Below are 18,493 nucleotides of genomic sequence, written 5' to 3'. Positions count from 1 at the left end.
ATTATTCTGAGCCCTTACTATGTACCAGGCATTATATGGATATAAAAATATATGTGTCCCTATTTACTAACTTGGAGGCAAAATAATAACTGAATTAGGTTTAGAAGCAAGGAAGACTACTGTCTCCTATGTCAGAGTTCTTGGGTTTGAGTCTGTTCTGGATTTTAGCTTCCTGCTGATGCATACACTGGGAGGCAGTGGGTGATAGCATGAGTAGCTGGGACCCTGCCACTCATGAGGGAGTCCTGGATGGAGTTTCTGACTCCAGTTTTTGGCTTTGGCCTATCCCAACACCAGCTGTTGCCTTTTGGGAGTAAACTGTCAGATGGGAACTTTGTCTCTTTGCCTTGCAAATCATAAGTAATCTCAAACTTACAGAAAAATTACAAGTACAATAATATTTTGAGACATTTTCTTTTTTTTTTTTTTAAGATTTTTTTGTTTGTTTGTTTATTTGAAAGGCACAGTGATGAGAGATAAGGGGAGAATGAGAGGGAGAAGAGGGAAAGAGAGAGAGAGATCTTCCAGCTACTCATTCATTCCCCAAATGGCTGAAGTGGCTGGGGTTGGGCCAGACCAAAGCCAGAAGCCAGAAACCAAGAACTCCATGAGGATCTCCTACATGGTGGCAGAGACCCAGGGGCTTGGGCTATCTTACTTTGCTTTCCCAGGAGAATTAGCAGGAAGCTGGATGGGTCAGCTGAAGCCAGGAGCTGGGAACTCAATCTGGGTCTCTCACATGGGAGATCCAACTACTTGAGCTATCACTTGCTCCCTCCCAGGGTACAGATTAACAAGAAATTGGAATCAGGAGTAGATCTGAGACTTCAACTCAGGTACTCTAATATAGGATGCAAGCATTCCAAGCAGCATCTTAATCTCCATGCCAAATGCCTGTGCCAGTCCTATCATTCTTTACCTGTGAAATGGGGGATTGTTTAATTATGGCAGGTTGGGAGGAGGCAGGGGATTATTGAGAGTACTTACAATGTTAGAGTGGGAGAAAGTTGGAAAGATGGACAGAGGGGTAGAATCGGGGCCAAGAAGAAAGAAACTACTTGTATGTATTTCAAATAAGTGATTTCATTTATAGGTATAAAATGCTGGAAATTTTGAATTTGAAAGGAAGATCTAAAGATCCTTGTTTAGTATTGGTAATTGTTTATGTAGTTACTGCCTCATGAAACCATGTATACACATGTGCTTTATATGTGACTTGAAAATTTCCTTACTATTTCAGATTATAGTAACATTATCTAATATTCTTTTATGGTTTATAGTACATAAAGATTTTTTCACATTTCTATTTCTATTTGACCCTCTTGATCAGCCTGTGAGTTATCTGGTATTATTTTTCCCTTTTACAGAGGAGAAAACACTCTGAGAAGTCCATTGACATACATAATGTTACACATCTAGTGAGTGCGAGCTGTAATTTGAAGTTAGGTCCTTTTTTTTTTTTTTTTTTTTTTTAATTTACAGGTTTATTATAGGTCCTTTTTTTGAAAATAGTTTATATTGTGGAAGAGTTCAAATTTACTCTTCTTTTGAGTATAGATTCCATAATTATTTATTCTTTACTATCTTTTTAATCTATTCTTATATATTAATGTAGCTATGATGCAGTTACTAACAGTAACTCCATTAATATCTCATACCAGTTTGTATGAAAATTTTCTTAATTGCACTAGAAATATCTTTTTATGGTTTGTAATGGATTTGAGTCCAAAAAGATCTACATATTGTATTGAATAGTTTTTAAAATGTCTTCTGATTTTTAAAAAGTTCCTTTTTGTTTTTTTTCTTTTTTTAAAAAAGATTTATTTTATTTGAAAGACAGAGTTACAGAGAGAGGTAGAGACACACAGAGAGAGGTTTTTTGGCCGCTGGTTCATTCCCCAAATGGCTGCAATAGCTGGAGCTGAACCAATCTGAAGCCAGGAGCCAGGAGCTTCTTCTGGGTCTCCTATGTGGGTGCAGGGGCCTACTTGGGCCATCCGCTGCTGCTTTCCCAGATGCATTAGCAGGGACCTGTATTGGAAGTGAAGCATCTGGGACTTAGGAGCTGGATCAAAAGTAAAGCAGCCTGGACTTAAACTGGCACCCATATAGAATGCTGGAGCTGCAGGCCAGGGCTTTAACCCACTGCACCACAGCACTGTCCGCCTGTTTTTTTCTTTAAATATCATTGAAGACATATCACTTGTCTTGAAGAATTTCCTGTATTCTGGATTTGTTTGATTGCTTCCCTTTGTTATCATGTAAATGTTGACGATGGGATCCTCTATGGATTAGTTTCTTTATCTTTTTAGATCTAGACTCTATTAGTCCTTGATGCCTTCCTTCCTTTCATTCATTAGGAGATACCCCAGGCTTTTTATTTTTTATTTTATTTATTTATTTTTTTGATAGGCAGAGTTAGACAGTGAGAGAGACAGAGAAAGGTCTTCCTTCCATTGGTTCACCCCTCAAATGGCTGCTGTGCTGTGCTGATCCGCAGCCAGGAGCCAGGTGCTTCCTCCTAGTCTCCCATGTGGGTTCAGGGCCCAAGCACTTAGGCCATCCTCCACTGCCTTTCCGGGCCACAGCAAAGAACTGGACTGGAAGAGGAGCAACCGGGACAAACTGGCGCACCAACCGGGACTAGAACCCCGGGTGCCGGTGCTGCAGGCGGAGGATTAGCCTAGTGAGCTGTGGCACCGGCCTAGGCGTTTAGTTTTTTTTTTTTTTTTTTTTTTTTTTTTTTTTTTTTAAACTTTAGTCCTGGAACTAGCTATATCTGTAAGGTGCTCCATGAATCAGGTTTAAAAATTCCAATTCTCATTCACTTTTTTCCACACAAATGTCATTCACACTGATGATGATGATTCATTAGTAGGCAGTGCTATCAATTACACAATTGTTTTTTGCAAAATAATGTAGAATACAAATATCAGAATATCCTAAGATGTTTGAATAAACATTGTTTTGCTCAAGTTACTGTATGAATATGTTTTCATGTACTATGTTACACTATAAGATATATTTTTTATTGTGGGTTGTAGTCAAATTTGACTCTGTCACTAGACCTTTCAAATAAATAAATCAGTATTTAAATGGTGGTGAGCAGAGCTAAAATAAAAATACTGATAGCACTAAATGCTGCCAAGGATGTGGAACACTAGTGCTGCTCTAGTGAAAGTACAAATCTAGTGAAAGTACAAATCTAGTGAAAGTACAAATTAGTCCGGCCACTTTGGAAAACTATTTGTCACTATATTCTCTCTCTTTTTTTAAAGGTTTATTGTATTTATTTGAAAGGCAGAGTTACAGAGAGAAGGAGAGATAGAGAAAGATCTTCCATCTGTTGGTTTACTCCCGAAGTGGCCACAACGGCTAGGGCAGAGCCAGGCTGAGGCCAGGAGACTGGAGCTTCCCAAGGAGCCCAGGAACCCAATCGTATGAGCCATTTTCTCATGCTTTCCCAGGCATATTAACAAGGAGCTAGATTGAAAGTAGAGCAGCTGGGACACCACTGGCACCCACTTGGGATGCAGGCAACGATTTTAACTGCTATGCCACTATGCTACAATGCTGGCTGTTCCCGTCACTATCTTCTTAGGCTGAATACATGTATGTCCTGGTGTCTAGCAGTTTCATTCCTGGTGTATATTCAACAAAAATGTGAACAACAGCCGGTGCCGCGGCTCACTAGGCTAATCCTCCGGCATGCGGCACCGGCACACCGGGTTCTAGTCCCGGTCGGGGCACCGGATTCTGTCCGGTTGCCCCTCTTCCAGGCCAGCTCTCTGCTGTGGCCAGGGAGTGCAGTGGAGGATGGCCCAAGTGCTTGGGCCCTGCACCCCATGGGAGACCAGGATAAGCACCTAGCTCCTGCCATCGGATCAGTGCGGTGTGCCGGCCGCGGTGGCCATTGGAGGGTGAACCAACGGTAAAGAAGACCTTTCTCTCTGTGTCTCTCTCTCACTGCCCACTCTGCCTGTCAAAAAAAAAAAAAAAAAAAGTGAACAACAAATTCCACATAATAATAATCATAATACCATTATTCACATAGCCAAATATTGTAAATAACTCAGATAGCTGTCAGCAGGATTAATAGATATTGGTATATTCACAAATGGAATACCACACACTTATTGGAGTGAGTGATTTTGATGCCATACCATGAATGAATCTCACAAACATAATATTAAGCAAAAGAAGCTGATGCTGTGGCATAGTGTGTAAAGCTGCAACCTGCAGTGCTGACATCCCATGTACACACCGGTTTGAGTCTCGGCTGCTGTGCTTCTGATCCAGCTTCCTGCTAATATGCTGGTAAAGCAGCAGAAGATGGCTCAAGTACTGGGGTCCCTGGACCCATGTGGGAGAACGGGAAGAAGCTCCTGGCTTCTGGCTTCTGATTTGTCCATCTCTGTCTGTTGTGCTATTTGGGGAGTGAAACAGCAGATGGAAGATCTCTGTGTATGTGTTTAACTCTGCCTTTCAAATAAATAATTCTTTAAAAAAAATTCTAAAAGAAAAAAGCCAGATGGTATTTGATTTTATAAAGTACAAAAGTAAACAAAATAAATCTATGATGACGCTTTATAAAGTTTGTGGAAATGGATTTAAAAGATAAGTTATTTTCCATTTTTTTGTAATATACATTTTCATGACATTTTTGGAGACCTCTTTTATGCATGGATTTCTACATAGTTTGTCATAATAAACAAATTATTTTTTCCATGAACTTTTTAAAGAAAGATTTATTTATTTGACAGAGAGTGAGGGAGAGACAGAGCAAGAGAATGATCTTCTGTTCTCTGGTTCGCTACCCAGATGGCTGCAGTGGCCAGGGCTGGGCCAGGCTGAAGCCGGGAGCCAGGAGCTTCATCCAGGTCTTCCACTTGGGTAGCAAGAGCACATGTACTTGGGCATCTTCCGCTGCTTTCCCAGGCCATTAGCAAGGAGCTGGTTTGAAAGTGGAGCAGCCAGGAAACAAACCCATGCCCATATGGGATGCTGTGTTGCTGGCGACAACTTTACCCTCTGCCACAAAGCCAGTTTCTTCCATGAACTTTCTGAAGAAAGTACCTTCTTATGTGTTAGCAGTCATGCTTTTTGTGGCTGTGAAGGGTGGTGGTGGTGGTGGTACCATGGTAGCTGCGAGGAAGCATTACATGTATTTCTGAAGTGTTGATCGTGTTCCATTTCTTTATCTGAGTGCTTGTTATTTTTGTGTATTCAGTTTGTGAAAATTCATTGAGCTATACACTTTGTATTTCCATATGGATATTGAAAGTTTCAAAAATTTATGTGGCTGGCTTTGTGATACAGCAGATAAAGCATTCCATATGGGTGCTGGTTCCTGTCCCAGCTGCTCCACTTCCGGTCAGCTCTCTGCTCATGGCCTGGGAAAGGCAGTGGAGGATGGCCCAAGTGTTGTTTGGGTCCTACCACAACATGGGAGACCTAGAAGAGGCCCCTGGCTCCTGGCTTTGGCCTGGCCTGGTGCTGACTGATGTGATTGTCTGGAAGTGAACCAGCCAATAACTCTGACTTTCAAAATAAATAAAGTTTTTAAAAAATTACAAATTTTTGTCTTGTTTTGAAATTTGATAGCAAATAAAATGTAATTCAGGAATAGATTTTTTTTTGACAGGCAGAGTGGACAGTGAGAGAGAGAGAGACAGAGAGAAAGGTCTTCCTTTACCGTTGGTTCACCCTCCATTGGCCACCACGGCCAGCACACTGCACTGATCCGAAGCCAGTAGCCAGGTGCCTCTCCTGGTCTCCCATGCGGGTGCAGGGCCCAAGCACTTGGGCCATCCTCCACTGTACTCCCTGGCCACAGCAGAGAGCTGGCCTAGAAGAGGGGCAACCAGGACAGAATCCGGTACCCCGACCAGGACTAGAACCCGGTGTGCCGGCGCCGCAAGGCGGAGGATTAGCCTATTGAGCCGCGGCGCCGTCCAGGAATAGATTTTTTTAAAAATATTTATTTATTTGCCGAGATCCCATATTGGAGTACCAGTTCTCGTCCCTCTTGTTCTGCTTCTGATCTAGCTCCCTGCCAATGTGTCTGGGAAAGCAGTTGAGGATGGCCCAAGTGTTTGGGGCCTTGTCACCCAAGTGGGAGTCCCAAATGAAGCTCTGGGATCCTGGCTACAACTTGGACCATCCCTGGCTGTTGTGGCCTTTTGGGGAATGAACCAGTGTATGGAAGATCTCTGTCTCTGTCTCTCTCTTTCTCTGTTTATCTCTTCATTTTCCATCCCCAACTCCTGTCTGTGTCACTCTGGCTTTCAAATAAATCAATCATTGAAAAAAACACTTCTGTACAACTCAAAGTGCTGGCAGTTGGAAATATCATTATATTTATGAAAATAACAAGGAGCTCCTATTTTCTGAAGAGTTTCTTTGGGAAATGCACATTCAAATAAGATGATGCTGGAAATATACTTATTGGAGTCATCCCTGAAATTAGTGTAGTGTTTTTGTTCCTGATACTCTGTTTGTTTTTAATGATGTTTTAAACAGGTCCTTTTGTTCCCCTGTTTCTTTTTATAGCACCTGACAGATACTTCCCATGGTGTAAGAAATAAGTGCCTACAGTTACTTGGTAATCTTGGCTCTTTGGAGAAAAATGTCATAAAAGATGCAGAAGGCCTTACTGCCAGAGATGTACAGAAGATTATAGGGGATTATTTCAGCGACCAAGATCCACGTGTCAGAACAGCAGCTATAAAAGCTATGGTAAATGAGATTATGGAAACGAGTTGGGCATAGTTTTCAGTGCTTTTTTCCGCTGTTTTTAAGTTCGTGGTTAGTGCTGCCTTGGATGCATTCTGAATTTCCCCAATATATACTTATGTACATCTTCGGGGAGGTATTGGTGGTAGCATTATAGGAGTCAAAGATAAACATTCCTGTATAATTGGAGTGCTGTTCCTTGGGCTTCTCTGGTAGCTTTCCTCTATATCTCTTTAAGTATGAAAGGTACAAACCTAGTACCTTTTATAGTAGAATCAAGTCACATCTCTCCTCCAAGTCCCCAATCCTAGCAGGGAGGGAAATGACTTCATATCCTATGGTAATAAGTACAGTTGTAGTTTCTTTGTTTCAGAAGTATACATGAAAGTTACCAGGAGGGGGTACTTTTTATTGAGAGGTATTGTTAACCATTTCTTCCTTAGGAAGGGGTACTTTTAGTGGGAGGTGTTGTTAACCATTTCTTCCTTAGCCTTCTTACTATTTATGTGTTTTTTTTAATATGCCCTTTGGGCAGCCCATGGGTTAACTTTATTAAATGCTTGAGTGCTTCTTCTGAAAAGTCTTTCACCAGGTATTCTTTTTTATGTAGCACTGGTTTTAGCTGAAGGGAATCATGTAAGTCTGATATAATGGGAAAATCTGTGATTGTAGGGGGGCATTGGAAATACTGATGGGTTTCTCCAAGTACTCAAACTATATCTTTATTATCTAGTTGCAGCTTCATGAAAGAGGACTGAAGTTACATCAAACAATTTATAATCAGGTATCTTAAAAATTATTATCTGGAAGAGAATGCTGTGCTCCAGGCTCTTGGGTTCGGTGTGGTCCAGCCCTGGGGAGGGTGGCTGGTTCTCAGAATTTGAAAAGATAAGGGCTTTAGCTGGCTAACAGTGGATACTTTAATTGGGATGACTGTGAAGTCATACCCCAAACATACAGAGTTTTTGGACTGTGTACTTGAATAGTACTATCCCAAATATACTTTTCAGGAAGAATTTTTAGAGTAGGTAATAGAGTACTACTCCATGTGAAAAGGGTCTTTATGGGGATTTGGGTAACTCAATGTGATTGCCAGAGTACATAAAGAATATTGTAGTGTTGACAGTAATAAAAATGTCAGTGTTGCTTGGGCCATACCTGGCGTCTGTTTGGGGCACTACACTTGATGAACTTGAGTGTTTCTGGAGGAGGATGACCAAACCACGGGATAATATGAAAAGATGTCACATGAATGTAGAAATGGTAAAGAAAAGGCCTTATGAAGTTGTGAAAAAGCTGGTTGACAGCTTAATTAAAAAGGTTTACAAGGTGGTGCTTCTCTTGGAGAATAAATGGATAAATCTAGTGACAAGCAATTTAAATCAATGCTCAGAGGCATATTTTGCTAATCTCCCAAGAGTGGTTTTCTCTCTCAAGGAAAACTAATAATTAGTTAAGCTCTTCTGACTGAAATATAAGCCAAGTTGATGTTACAAGATGAATGGATCCAAAATGTTGGTGTTCATATGATCACCACCTTCTCTCCCTATAGGAAAGTTATGTGGTAGACAAAATAATTAAAGGAACGTTGGAGAGTAATGACTCAGAGGAAAGGAAGTCAACTGATTCAGATATTTATTGGCGTTAAGACTGTCAGTAATCTAGGCAAACAATGATGAGGGCCTCAGGGAGTAAGGGCGGAATGGTAGTGGAGAATTTGAGATATATAGTAGAATTTGGTTCTATAATGAGTTTGATTTTGTTTATATTGAGTTTGGAAGGTTGGTGTGACATCCATGAAGAGAATTCCAGCCATAGGTAGTTACGAAAGTATGGAGTTCTGGAGAAATCAGAGCCAAAAGTGGATATTTGGAGTTATCACTATCCATGGGGCATGAGGATACCCAGGCAGAATGAGTAGATCAAACAGAGGCCAGTATTTCAAACCAAAGTAAGCTCAAATGTGTGCTTTATGTTGAAAGGAGGGAGGAAATCCATCTTTGGTGTTTGAGCCGGTGAGACTGGTACTGTGGGATTCCAGCAGGCTTTGCTAGGTTTGGTGCTATTCCAGCTTGTTTTTGTGTTCTCTTGTTAGTCTGTGATTCTGCTTTCAGGCATGAGATGGAAGGGTGTGCAATCAGAATACAGCCAGAGCAGCTGACAGAGGCCCTCAGTTTTTTTCCTTTGGGAAAAACTTAAAGAAGTTAAAACCATCCACAAGTATTTTGATTGACATCTTATCTTGTTACCCTGTCTTCATTTTGAAAATAGTTTGACCATCACCTGGGAGGACGTGGACTAATGAACATTTGAAATCCTTCTTTGCAGGCCTGTAAATTGCTCTCTGATGACTACGAACAAGTACGCAGTGCTGCAGTCCAGCTTATCTGGGTTGTCAGTCAGCTCTACCCTGAAAGGTTAGTGAGGATGTAAGCCAACTTTTGTTCATTGCCAAACCTTTTTCTCTCCTCTTACCATGCAGAAGACCTGCCTCCAGAAAAGTGATGGTTAGATTTTTGGAAGGTGAGGTGATATGGGGGAGAACGATAGACCCTGTAAGTCAGAATGCCTGATCCTCACTGTTCATCTCTGCTGTGAACTTTCTGTGTCTCTTGGAAAAGATGCTTTAGCTCTTTGGGTCCCAACCTCCTCTTCACTTATAAGTGAATAGATTGGTCTATATTTCATAGGGGCTTTCAGCACTTTTTTTTGGCTTATCTTTACAATTGTTGGGGACCTCTGTTAATTTTTTTTTTTTTTAAGATTTATTTATTTATTTGAAAGTCAGAGTTACACAGAGAGAGAGAGAAAGAGAGAGAGTCTTCCATCTGCTGGTTCACTCCCCAAATGGCCGCAATGGCTGGAGCTGCACCGATCTGAAGCCAGGAGCCTCATCCGGGTCTCCTATGCGGATGCAGGGTCCCAGGGACTTGGGCCATCCTCTACTGCTTTCCCAGGCCACAGCAGAAAACTGGACAGAAGTAGAGAAGCTGGGTTTTGAACCTATATGGGATACCAGTGCTTCAGGCCAGGGTGTTAACCCACTGCGCCACAGCACTGGCCCCATAGGGGACCTCTTTTAATTTGGCTGAGGCCAAATGCCAGATAAAGCTGTCTGGTGAGTTTGGGAATAATGATCCCTTATATAGTGTTTTGTGGTTAAAAAACGTTTTCATAACAATTAAATCATTGATTCTCACAGTGAATCTTTGAGGTAGATAGAAAAATAATATTCTGTTTTATTAGAAGAGCTCCTTCCTTCTATAGGAAAAAAGATGCTTTCTCCCTTTCATTAAACTGACTTCTCGGGGCTGGCACTGTGGCACAGCAGGTTAAGCCACTGCCTGCAATGCCACATTCCATGTTGGCGCTGGTTAAAGTCCCAGCTGCTCTACTTCTGATCCAGCTCCCTGCTGATGCGTCTAGGAAGGCAGTGGAGGATGGTCCACATCCTTGTGCCCCTGCACCCACTTGGGAGACCCATATGAAGCTCCAGGCTCCTGACTTCAGCCTGGCCCAGCCCCAGCTGTTGGCAACCTTATGGGGAGTGAACCATATGGGGAGTGAACCAGTGGGTGGAATATCGATTTTCTTGGATGGAAAATTTCCCTCTCTCTCTCTGTGTAACTCTGCTTTTCTAATAAATAACTAAAAATATTAAAAAAAAAAAAAAAAGCCCTGTTTGGGGCCGGCACTGTAGCATAGCAAATTAAGCTGCCTTCTGCAGTGCATGCATCCTGTATGGGCACAGTTCAAGTCCCGGCAGCTCCACTTCCAGTCCAGCTCCCTGCTAATGTGCCTGGGAAAGCAGTGGAAAATGGCCCAAATCCTTAGGCCCCTACACCCTCATGGGAGACCCAGAAGAAGCTCCAGGTTCCTGGCTTTGGATCGGCCCAGCTCTGGCCGTTATGGCCATTGGGGAGTGAATCAGCAGAAGGAAGCTCTCTCTCTCTCGCTCTCGCTCTCGCTCTCTCTCTCTGTAACACTGCCTTTCAAATAAATAAATAAGTCTTAAAAACAAAAACAACCTATCTTCTAAAATCTAAAAGCTAGAGTGAGTTAATAAGCCTGTATAGGCATGGGCTCCATTTTTCTTTTATTTTCCCCAGAAATCTTTTATTTAAGGAATATGAACTTTCCATTTTTCATTTTTTAGGGTATAGATCCTCCCTTGCAGCAACCCCCCATGAACACACACAGACATAGGCTCACATATACTTACACAAAGACTAATCAATGATTCCTGCTTTTAGAACCTGATTTGCAAGTATGTTTTATATTGATTTAATCTGAGATTTACTGTTTTTACAACCGTTCTAATATAGGAGATGATAAAAAGGATATGAAATATGCTATGGTAGCCAGTTTTGGTTTCTTCATACATACATCTTTGAAGTTTTGGTGGGTTATACACTTTTATTTTAAAAATACTAAAAATTTGCAGTGCAGCTAAAAGGGGATTAGTTTATGTTCCTAGGTTGGTTTGTATACTCTGAAATGTGTTTCATCATTCTAAGATTTAAATTATTCAATTTGTCTTTTCCATGTGTACCAGTTTTCTTTTTTTTTTTTCAGTTTATTGCCACCTTAGGCTCATGTTTTGTCATATATGTCTTCTTTTCTTTTAATTTAGCATTGTCCCAATCCCTTCTTCAAATGAAGAAATTCGTTTAGTTGATGATGCCTTTGGAAAAATTTGTCATATGGTCAGTGATGGCTCCTGGGTGGTTCGTGTTCAAGCTGCAAAACTATTGGTAAGTTATACTTTCTTCAATAAACACATTGTCCCTTAACATTTACAGACATATTACACATACACATTGCACACACACACACACACACATGTATGTCTATTTCTATAAATGTCATAACTAGAAAATCTGAAGTTCTTTTTGAGTACTTCCTCTCTCAGGGCCCCTAGCTCTGCCACTCTTGGTGAGATTGTTGGCTGAATGCTTTGTACCTGACTATACCAAATGTAGATCTAGTGATAGTTTTAGCCCTGTGACCAATACTTATGTGAATAACTGCTGAAATCTATGTCAAGGCATTTTTTTTTTTTTAAGATTTATTTATTTACTTGAAAGTTAGAGTTAAACAGAGAGAGAAGCAGAGGCAGAGAGGAAGAGGTCTTCTATCCACTGGTTCATTTCCCATTTGGTCGCAACAGCTGGAGCTGTGCCGATCTGAAGCCAGGAGCCAGGTGCTTCTCCTGGTCTCCCATGCGGGTACAGAGCCCAAACACTTGGGTCATCCTACACTGCCTTCCCGGGCCACAGCAGAGAGCTGGACTGCATGCGGAGCAATTGAGACAGAATCCAGCGCCCCAACTGGGACTAGAACCCGGGGTGTCGGCGGTGCCGGCCGCAGCCGAGACTAGAACCTGGGGTGCCAGCGGTGCCGGCCGCAGCCGGAACTTTAACCAGTGCCCATGTGGGATGCCGGCATTGAAGGCGGTGGCTTCACCTGCTGTGCCACTATGCCAGCCCCAAGGCATTCATGAAGTAATAAACAATATGGATGATTTTAGTATTTCTTGCTAATAGGTTATGTGCTTGTCCGAAGTAAAATAGAGTTAAGCCAGCTCTTACTAATCTTTATTTTTGAATTTGTGTTTTGTTTTGAATTCAAGCTTTCTCTTGGTTTATGAATATTTTAAAATTCAGAACCATCTAGTCATCTGTTAAATCTTTTCATTCAGCATTATGGAGTAGGGCAGGTATTTGGGTCAATTAAGTTGCTGCTTGGGATGCCTGCATCCTGTATCAGAATGCCTGATTCTAGTCCTGGCTATTCCACTTCTGATACAGAATTCCTGCTAATGCATCCTGGGAGGTAGCAAATGATGACTCAAGTACTCGGGTTCCTGCCACCAATGTGGGAGACACAGATGGAGCTTTGGTCTCCTGGCTTTGGCTTGGTCCTTCCCTGGGTGTTGTGGCATTCATGGAATGAACCACTGGATGGGAGATCTCTCTCTCCCTTTTAAATAATATGAAAATATATAAGTGTCCGGCGCCGCGGCTCACTAGGCTAATCCTCTGCCTTGCGGTGCTGGCACACCGGGTTCTAGTCCCGGTCGGGGCACCAGATTCTGTCCCGGTTGCCCCTCTCCCAGTCCAGCTCTCTGCTGTGGTCCAGGAAGGCAGTTCCTGGCTTCGGATTAGTGCAGCTTGGGCCATTGCGGCCAACTGGGGAGTGAACCAGCAAATGGAAGACCTCTCTCTCTCTCTGCCCCTCCTGCTCTCTCTGTATAACTCTGACTTTCAAATAAATAAATCTTTAAAAACAAACAAACAAAAAAAGGGACCAGGATTATAGTGTAGCAGGTATAACTGCTGCCTGTAAAGCCAGCATCCCGTGTGGTCACTGGTTCAAGGCTCATCTGCTTCACTTGTGTTCCAGCTCCTTGGTAATACACCTGGGAAAGCAGTGGAAAATGGCCTATGTGCTTGGGCCCCTGCACCCAAATGGGAGACCTGAATGAATCTCCTGGCTCCTGGCTTGGCCTGGCTCAGCTCTGGCTGTTGTGGCCGTTTGGGGAGTGAAGTAGCAGATGGAATATCTCTGTCTGTCTCTCTCTCTGTAACTCTGCCTCCCATATGGGCACCGGGTTCTAGTCCCAGTTGCTCCTATTCCAGTCTGGCTCTCTGTTGTAGCCCAGGAGGGCAGTGGAGGATGGCCCGAGTGCTTGGGCCCTGCACCCACATGGAAGACCAGGAGGAAGCACCTGGCTCCTGGCTTCGGATCGCTGCAGCGCCAGCCATAGCGGCAATTTGGGGGGTGAACCAAGGGAAGGAAGACCTTTTTCTCTGTCTCTCTCAGTGTCTAACTCTATCTGTCAAAAAAAATTAACAAAAAAATTTTTTTAAAAATGTCTTAAAAAATGTTTTCCTGGGCTAACGCCGTGGCTCACTTTGCTAATCCTCTGCCTGCGGTGCTGGCACCCTGGGTTCTAGTCCTGGTTGGGGCACTGGGCACTAGTCCCTGTTGCTTCTCTTCCAGTCCAGCTCTCTGCTGTGGCCTGGGAAGGCAGTGGAGGATGGCCCAAGTGCTTGGGTCCCTGAACCCGCATGGGAGACCGGGAGGAAGTACCCGGCTCCTGGCTTCGGATCAGCGCAGCACCTGCGGTAGCGGCCATTAAGGGAATGAACCAACGGAAGGAAGACCTTTCTGTCTCTCTCTCACTGTCTGTAACTCTCTCTCTCTCTTCTCTCTCTCACTTACTCTGCCTGGCAAAAAAACACAAATTTTTCCTGACAATTTAGAATCTATAGACATCTTTATTAGCCAGAGAATTATCTTTATGCATAAAGTTACATAAAATTAAATTTTCATGTCAGTTTTCAAGTCATACAGCTTGTTTAATATGCTCTGGAATCTTTATTTTTGCAGGGCTCTATGGAACAAGTCAGTTCTCATTTCTTGGAGCAGACCCTTGACAAGAAGCTGATGTCAGATCTGAGGGTAACTTGGATTCTTCGTTATTTACACTGGGTTTCTTAACCAACATCAGTATAGCTAAACATTGAGTTGTGTTGATATTATTTGGCAGCACTTGCACTTTTTAAATTATTGTAGGTAACTAGATTACCTTTTGTTTTAAAATCTTAGTAACTTGATCCAAATTACAACTTTATTAAATCTTTTTTTATTATAGCAAAATAAACAGGTTGTGTTTTATAAAGAGGCAAGATTAACTTTCTATTTGTTAGAAACTAAAAAGATCTGGTCTCATTTTAGGAGGTGTTAGACATTTCAGGAGTTCTTTTTAATAGCAATTCCATCAGAAGAGTGAATGAGTGAAATAGAAGGACAGAGGAATCAATTTACTCTTACTGTCACTATCGTAACACGCTGACTTTGCCAATTTTGCCGTATTTTTCTCAGCCCTTTTTCTTGTGTACATAACTTAAACAGTGAGTCACCCTTTGCAGATTAACATTGTGTCAGGTATATTATTTCATATTGCTAGTTTCTTAAGTAATATTGTTATAGATTCTATAGTATTCTGTTAGGTAGATGTGCCATTGCCTTTTATTTCTTTTAGTATGTTAGACATTTACGTTCTCTTCACACATATTACTCCAAATGGTTATGGAGTTGACATTTGTGCTTTTGGAACATTGTCGTGTGTCTTTGATTTGAGGTGGTTGTTATATATATATGTGGTGTCATGGAACTGTAAAGAGGAATTGCTTATGGTGAATGGGGAGAGATGGGTGATGCAGGGTTTCCAAGACATATTATATTGTAAGGTGTAAGCTTGACCCACTTCCTTTTACACCTAGGTAATGTATCTCATCATTGCCTCTGAGATGTCAGCCATGAGTTTTGGACAATGGAGAAGATTCACAAGAGGCTGATAAATAGAAGCAGGGTGCCAGTTCATTCATTTGTGATGAAAAGCATAAGAGTCGAGTAGACTAGACACTTACCTTTGCAGACCATTGCATTCCCTGTTAGGCAATCTGTGTGGAAAGTGAATTTGCTAGATGGCTATTTGATAAGCATATTACATTGAACAGAATGGTGTTACCATTACCTCCGATGGGACTGAAAATAATTATGTTCAAGAGTCAGTGGATAGTCTACTCAATGGAGTGTTTGGATGGGGAATGCTGTTATTTGCCTCTCTGGTGTTCCCATGTTGTCATGGCAACCGTAACCTGCTGTCTGACCAACACATTCTTCAGTGTCTTCATCATCTTTAATTTGGTTACTGCTAGTTATTACAGACCTAAGAGCTTTCAGTTTCACTTTAAGTGCAATTTGCATTTTTCTGCTCTGAACTATTGAGTCATTTTTGGAAAGTATAACTCTCAGAGATCAGTTTGATTTATAGTCTTCCTGTGTTCTTGGGGCATACCTTATTGTTCTTTCATGAGCCTCCTGAAAGTCCTCCTTGTTGCTATCTTCTACAGAGGAAGCGTACTGCACATGAGCGTGCCAAGGAACTTTACAGTTCAGGGGAGTTTTCCAGTGGCAGGAAGTGGGGAGACGATGCTCCTAAGGAAGAAATAGATACTGGGGCTGTGAACTTGATCGAGTCAGGAGCTTGTGGAGCCTTTGTTCATGGGTTGGAAGATGAGATGTACGGTAAGTATGTCTACATAATAGTAATAGTCGCCATTTACTGAGTGACTGCTCTGTGTCAGTATTGTATAGGGTAGCATGGTTGTCTTGTTTTGTCCTCATAGTCTGTGAAATAGCCATTTTGATTTTTATTTTACAAAGTGAAGAGGCTGAGATTCAGGTAATGTGATACAGTGGTTAAGAGCATGGGCTTTGGGTTCGTTCAGTTTTAAGTTCCAGCATTTCCACTAAATTAAGACAATAGTAAGTGTCTGGTTTGTGAGAATCAAATGAAAAAATATATATGTGTCTGTGTGTGTGTCTGTTTGATGAAGCATTTGACAATACATAAATTGTTTATACCTAAGCATTTATTAACTGGTAGTAAAAATTTATTTATTTATTTATTTATTTATTTATATTTTTTTTGACAGGCAGAGCGGACAATGAGAGAGACAGAGAGAAAGGTCTTCCTTTGCCGTTGGTTCACCCTCCAATGGCTGCCCCGGCCGGCGCACCGCGCTGATCCGATGGCAGGAGCCAGGTGCTTCTCCTGGTCTCCCATGGGGTTCAGGGCCCAAGTACTTGGGCCATCCTCCACTGCACTCCCTGGCCACAGCAGAGAGCTGGTCTGGAAGAGGGCAACCGGGACAGAATCCGGCATCCCGACCGGGACTAGAACCCCGTGTGCCTGCGCCGCAAGGCAGAGGATTAGCCTAGTGAGCCGCGGCGCCGGCCTAACTGGTAGTAAAAATTGAAGCTAATAATTTGTTCTTAGACATTTAGCTTGTGAGAGATAGAAGCAGGAATTAAACCCAGGTGTAACTGGCCACAAAGACTTTATATGACTTCGTTTAAAATATTTCTTCATTACCAAAGGACGTTTTCAAGGCATGCATTTATCCTAGCTTTTAAGATGCCCCTGTCCCGTATCAGAGTGCCTGGGTTCTATAACTTGTTCTGCTCTTGGCTCCAGCTTCCTAGTAATACAGGTCTGGGAAGCAGTGGTAATGGTTTAAATAGTTGGGCCTCTGCCACTCACATGGGAGATGTGGCTAGAGTTCCTGGCTCCAAGCTGGCTCACGCTTGGTCATTTGGGGAGTGAAGCAGCAGATAGGATCTTTTCCTTCTCTTCTTCCTTCTTTCATGGGAATAAAATTCTGACTTAATAGGTTTTCCCCCTTTGATTCTTAAAAAAATATTTTATTTTTTATTTATTAGAAAGGCAGAGTGACAGAGAGAGAGAGAGAGCACACGAGAGAGCGAGAGAGCTTCCATTGGCTGGTTCATTTCCCAAATGGCCACAGCGGTCAAAGTTGAGTCAGGCTGAAGCTAGTGCTGTCCCAGGTGCATTAACAGGAAGCTGGATCAGAAGCGGAGCCACCTGGGCTGGAACCTCTGCTCATATGGGATTCTGGCAGTGGCCCAACCCACTGTGCCACAATGCCAGCCCCCTCTTTGGTATCCTAAAGATGTTGCTCCATAGTTAGATGTCAGTATCTACATTTGTTCTTCGGTAGATAACATGTCTTTTTTGCTCAAGCTGCTTTTAAGATTTTTCTCTGTATCACTGATTTTAAGCAATTTGCCTTGGTGTATTTTTTTCTTCATGTTTCTTGCATTTGGTGTTTTTTGAGCTTCTCGGAGCAAATAGTTGATAGTAGTTATCATGTTTGAAAAGTGTTCAGCTATTTTTTTTTTTAGAATGTTTTGATGGCTCTGAGCCCTTTGGATACTCCAGTTACCTGTGCATTAGAGTATTAAAGGCATTCACTCATCACAGGCTGTTCTTTTTCCTTATTTTTGTTTCCCTCTGTGTGTGTGTGTGTGTGTGTGTTTGACAGGCAGAGTTAGACAGTGAGAGAGAGAGAGAAAGGTCTTCCTTCCATTGGTTCACCCCCCAGATGGCCTGTACAGCCAGTGCGCTGCGCCGATCTGAAGCCAGGAGCCAGGTGCTTCCTCCTGGTCTCCCACGCGGGTGCAGGGCCCAAGGACTCATCACATATGAGTACTGGTTTGAGTCCTAGGTGCTCTGCTTCTGATCCAGCTCCCTGCTAATGGCCTGGGAAAGCAGCAGAGACTTAGGCCCTTGCCATCCACATGGAGACCCATATGGAGTTCCATGCTCCTGGCTTTGGCCTGGTCCAGCCCCAGCAATTGTGGACATTTGGGGAGTGATCCAGTGAATGGAAGATCTGTCTCTCCATCTGTTATTCAAATAAAAAATAAAAAAAATCTCATCCAGTGTGTTTTTCATGTCAGATATTGTGTTTTCACCCTTAGAAGTTCAATTAGAATTTGGGTCTTTTTGGTGTCTTTCATCTTTCTACTTACCATGGTTAATCTTTACCTTTTTTTTAAAGATATATTTATTTATTTTTTGAAAGGCAGAGTTACAGAGAGGCAGGGGCAGAAAAGGGAGGGGTCTTCCATCGCTGGTTGACTCCCCAGTTGTCTGCAACGGCCAGAGCTGCGCTAATCCAAAGCCAGGAGCCTGGAGCCTCTTTCAGGTCTCCCACGTGGCTATAGGGGCCCAAGGACTTGTGTGTAAAATATGTGCCATATTTTACTGCTTTCCCAGGCTATAGCAGAGAGCTGGATTGGAAGTGGAGTAGCCAGGACTCAAACTGGCACCCACATAGGATGCTGGCACTGCAGGTGGCGGTTTAGCCCATTATACAAC

At 42.4% G+C, this 18,493-nt stretch overlaps 1 protein-coding gene across 2 annotated transcripts in view; it reads left to right on the top strand.

Annotated features, from left to right (window-relative positions):
- Positions 1–18,493, top strand: part of INTS4 (integrator complex subunit 4) — a 106,217-nt gene that overhangs the window by 23,285 nt on the left and 64,439 nt on the right. For both annotated transcript variants that reach the window (XR_011389552.1, XM_002708672.5), the window contains exons 5-10: positions 6,553–6,738; positions 7,469–7,519; positions 9,064–9,152; positions 11,369–11,489; positions 14,131–14,202; positions 15,660–15,834. Coding sequence is in view for 1 of the 2 variants with exons in the window: in XM_002708672.5 (XP_002708718.1) it covers positions 6,553–6,738; positions 7,469–7,519; positions 9,064–9,152; positions 11,369–11,489; positions 14,131–14,202; positions 15,660–15,834 (694 nt within the window). In the remaining variant the exon portion in view is untranslated. The remainder of the gene's footprint in view (positions 1–6,552; positions 6,739–7,468; positions 7,520–9,063; positions 9,153–11,368; positions 11,490–14,130; positions 14,203–15,659; positions 15,835–18,493) is intronic.

Source organism: Oryctolagus cuniculus, chromosome 1 (genome assembly GCF_964237555.1).
Source record: "Oryctolagus cuniculus chromosome 1, mOryCun1.1, whole genome shotgun sequence".
Taxonomy (NCBI): Eukaryota; Metazoa; Chordata; class Mammalia; order Lagomorpha; family Leporidae; genus Oryctolagus; species Oryctolagus cuniculus.
The sequence above is the reverse complement of the archived record's forward strand: the minus strand, read 5'-3'. Positions and strand labels throughout refer to the sequence as shown.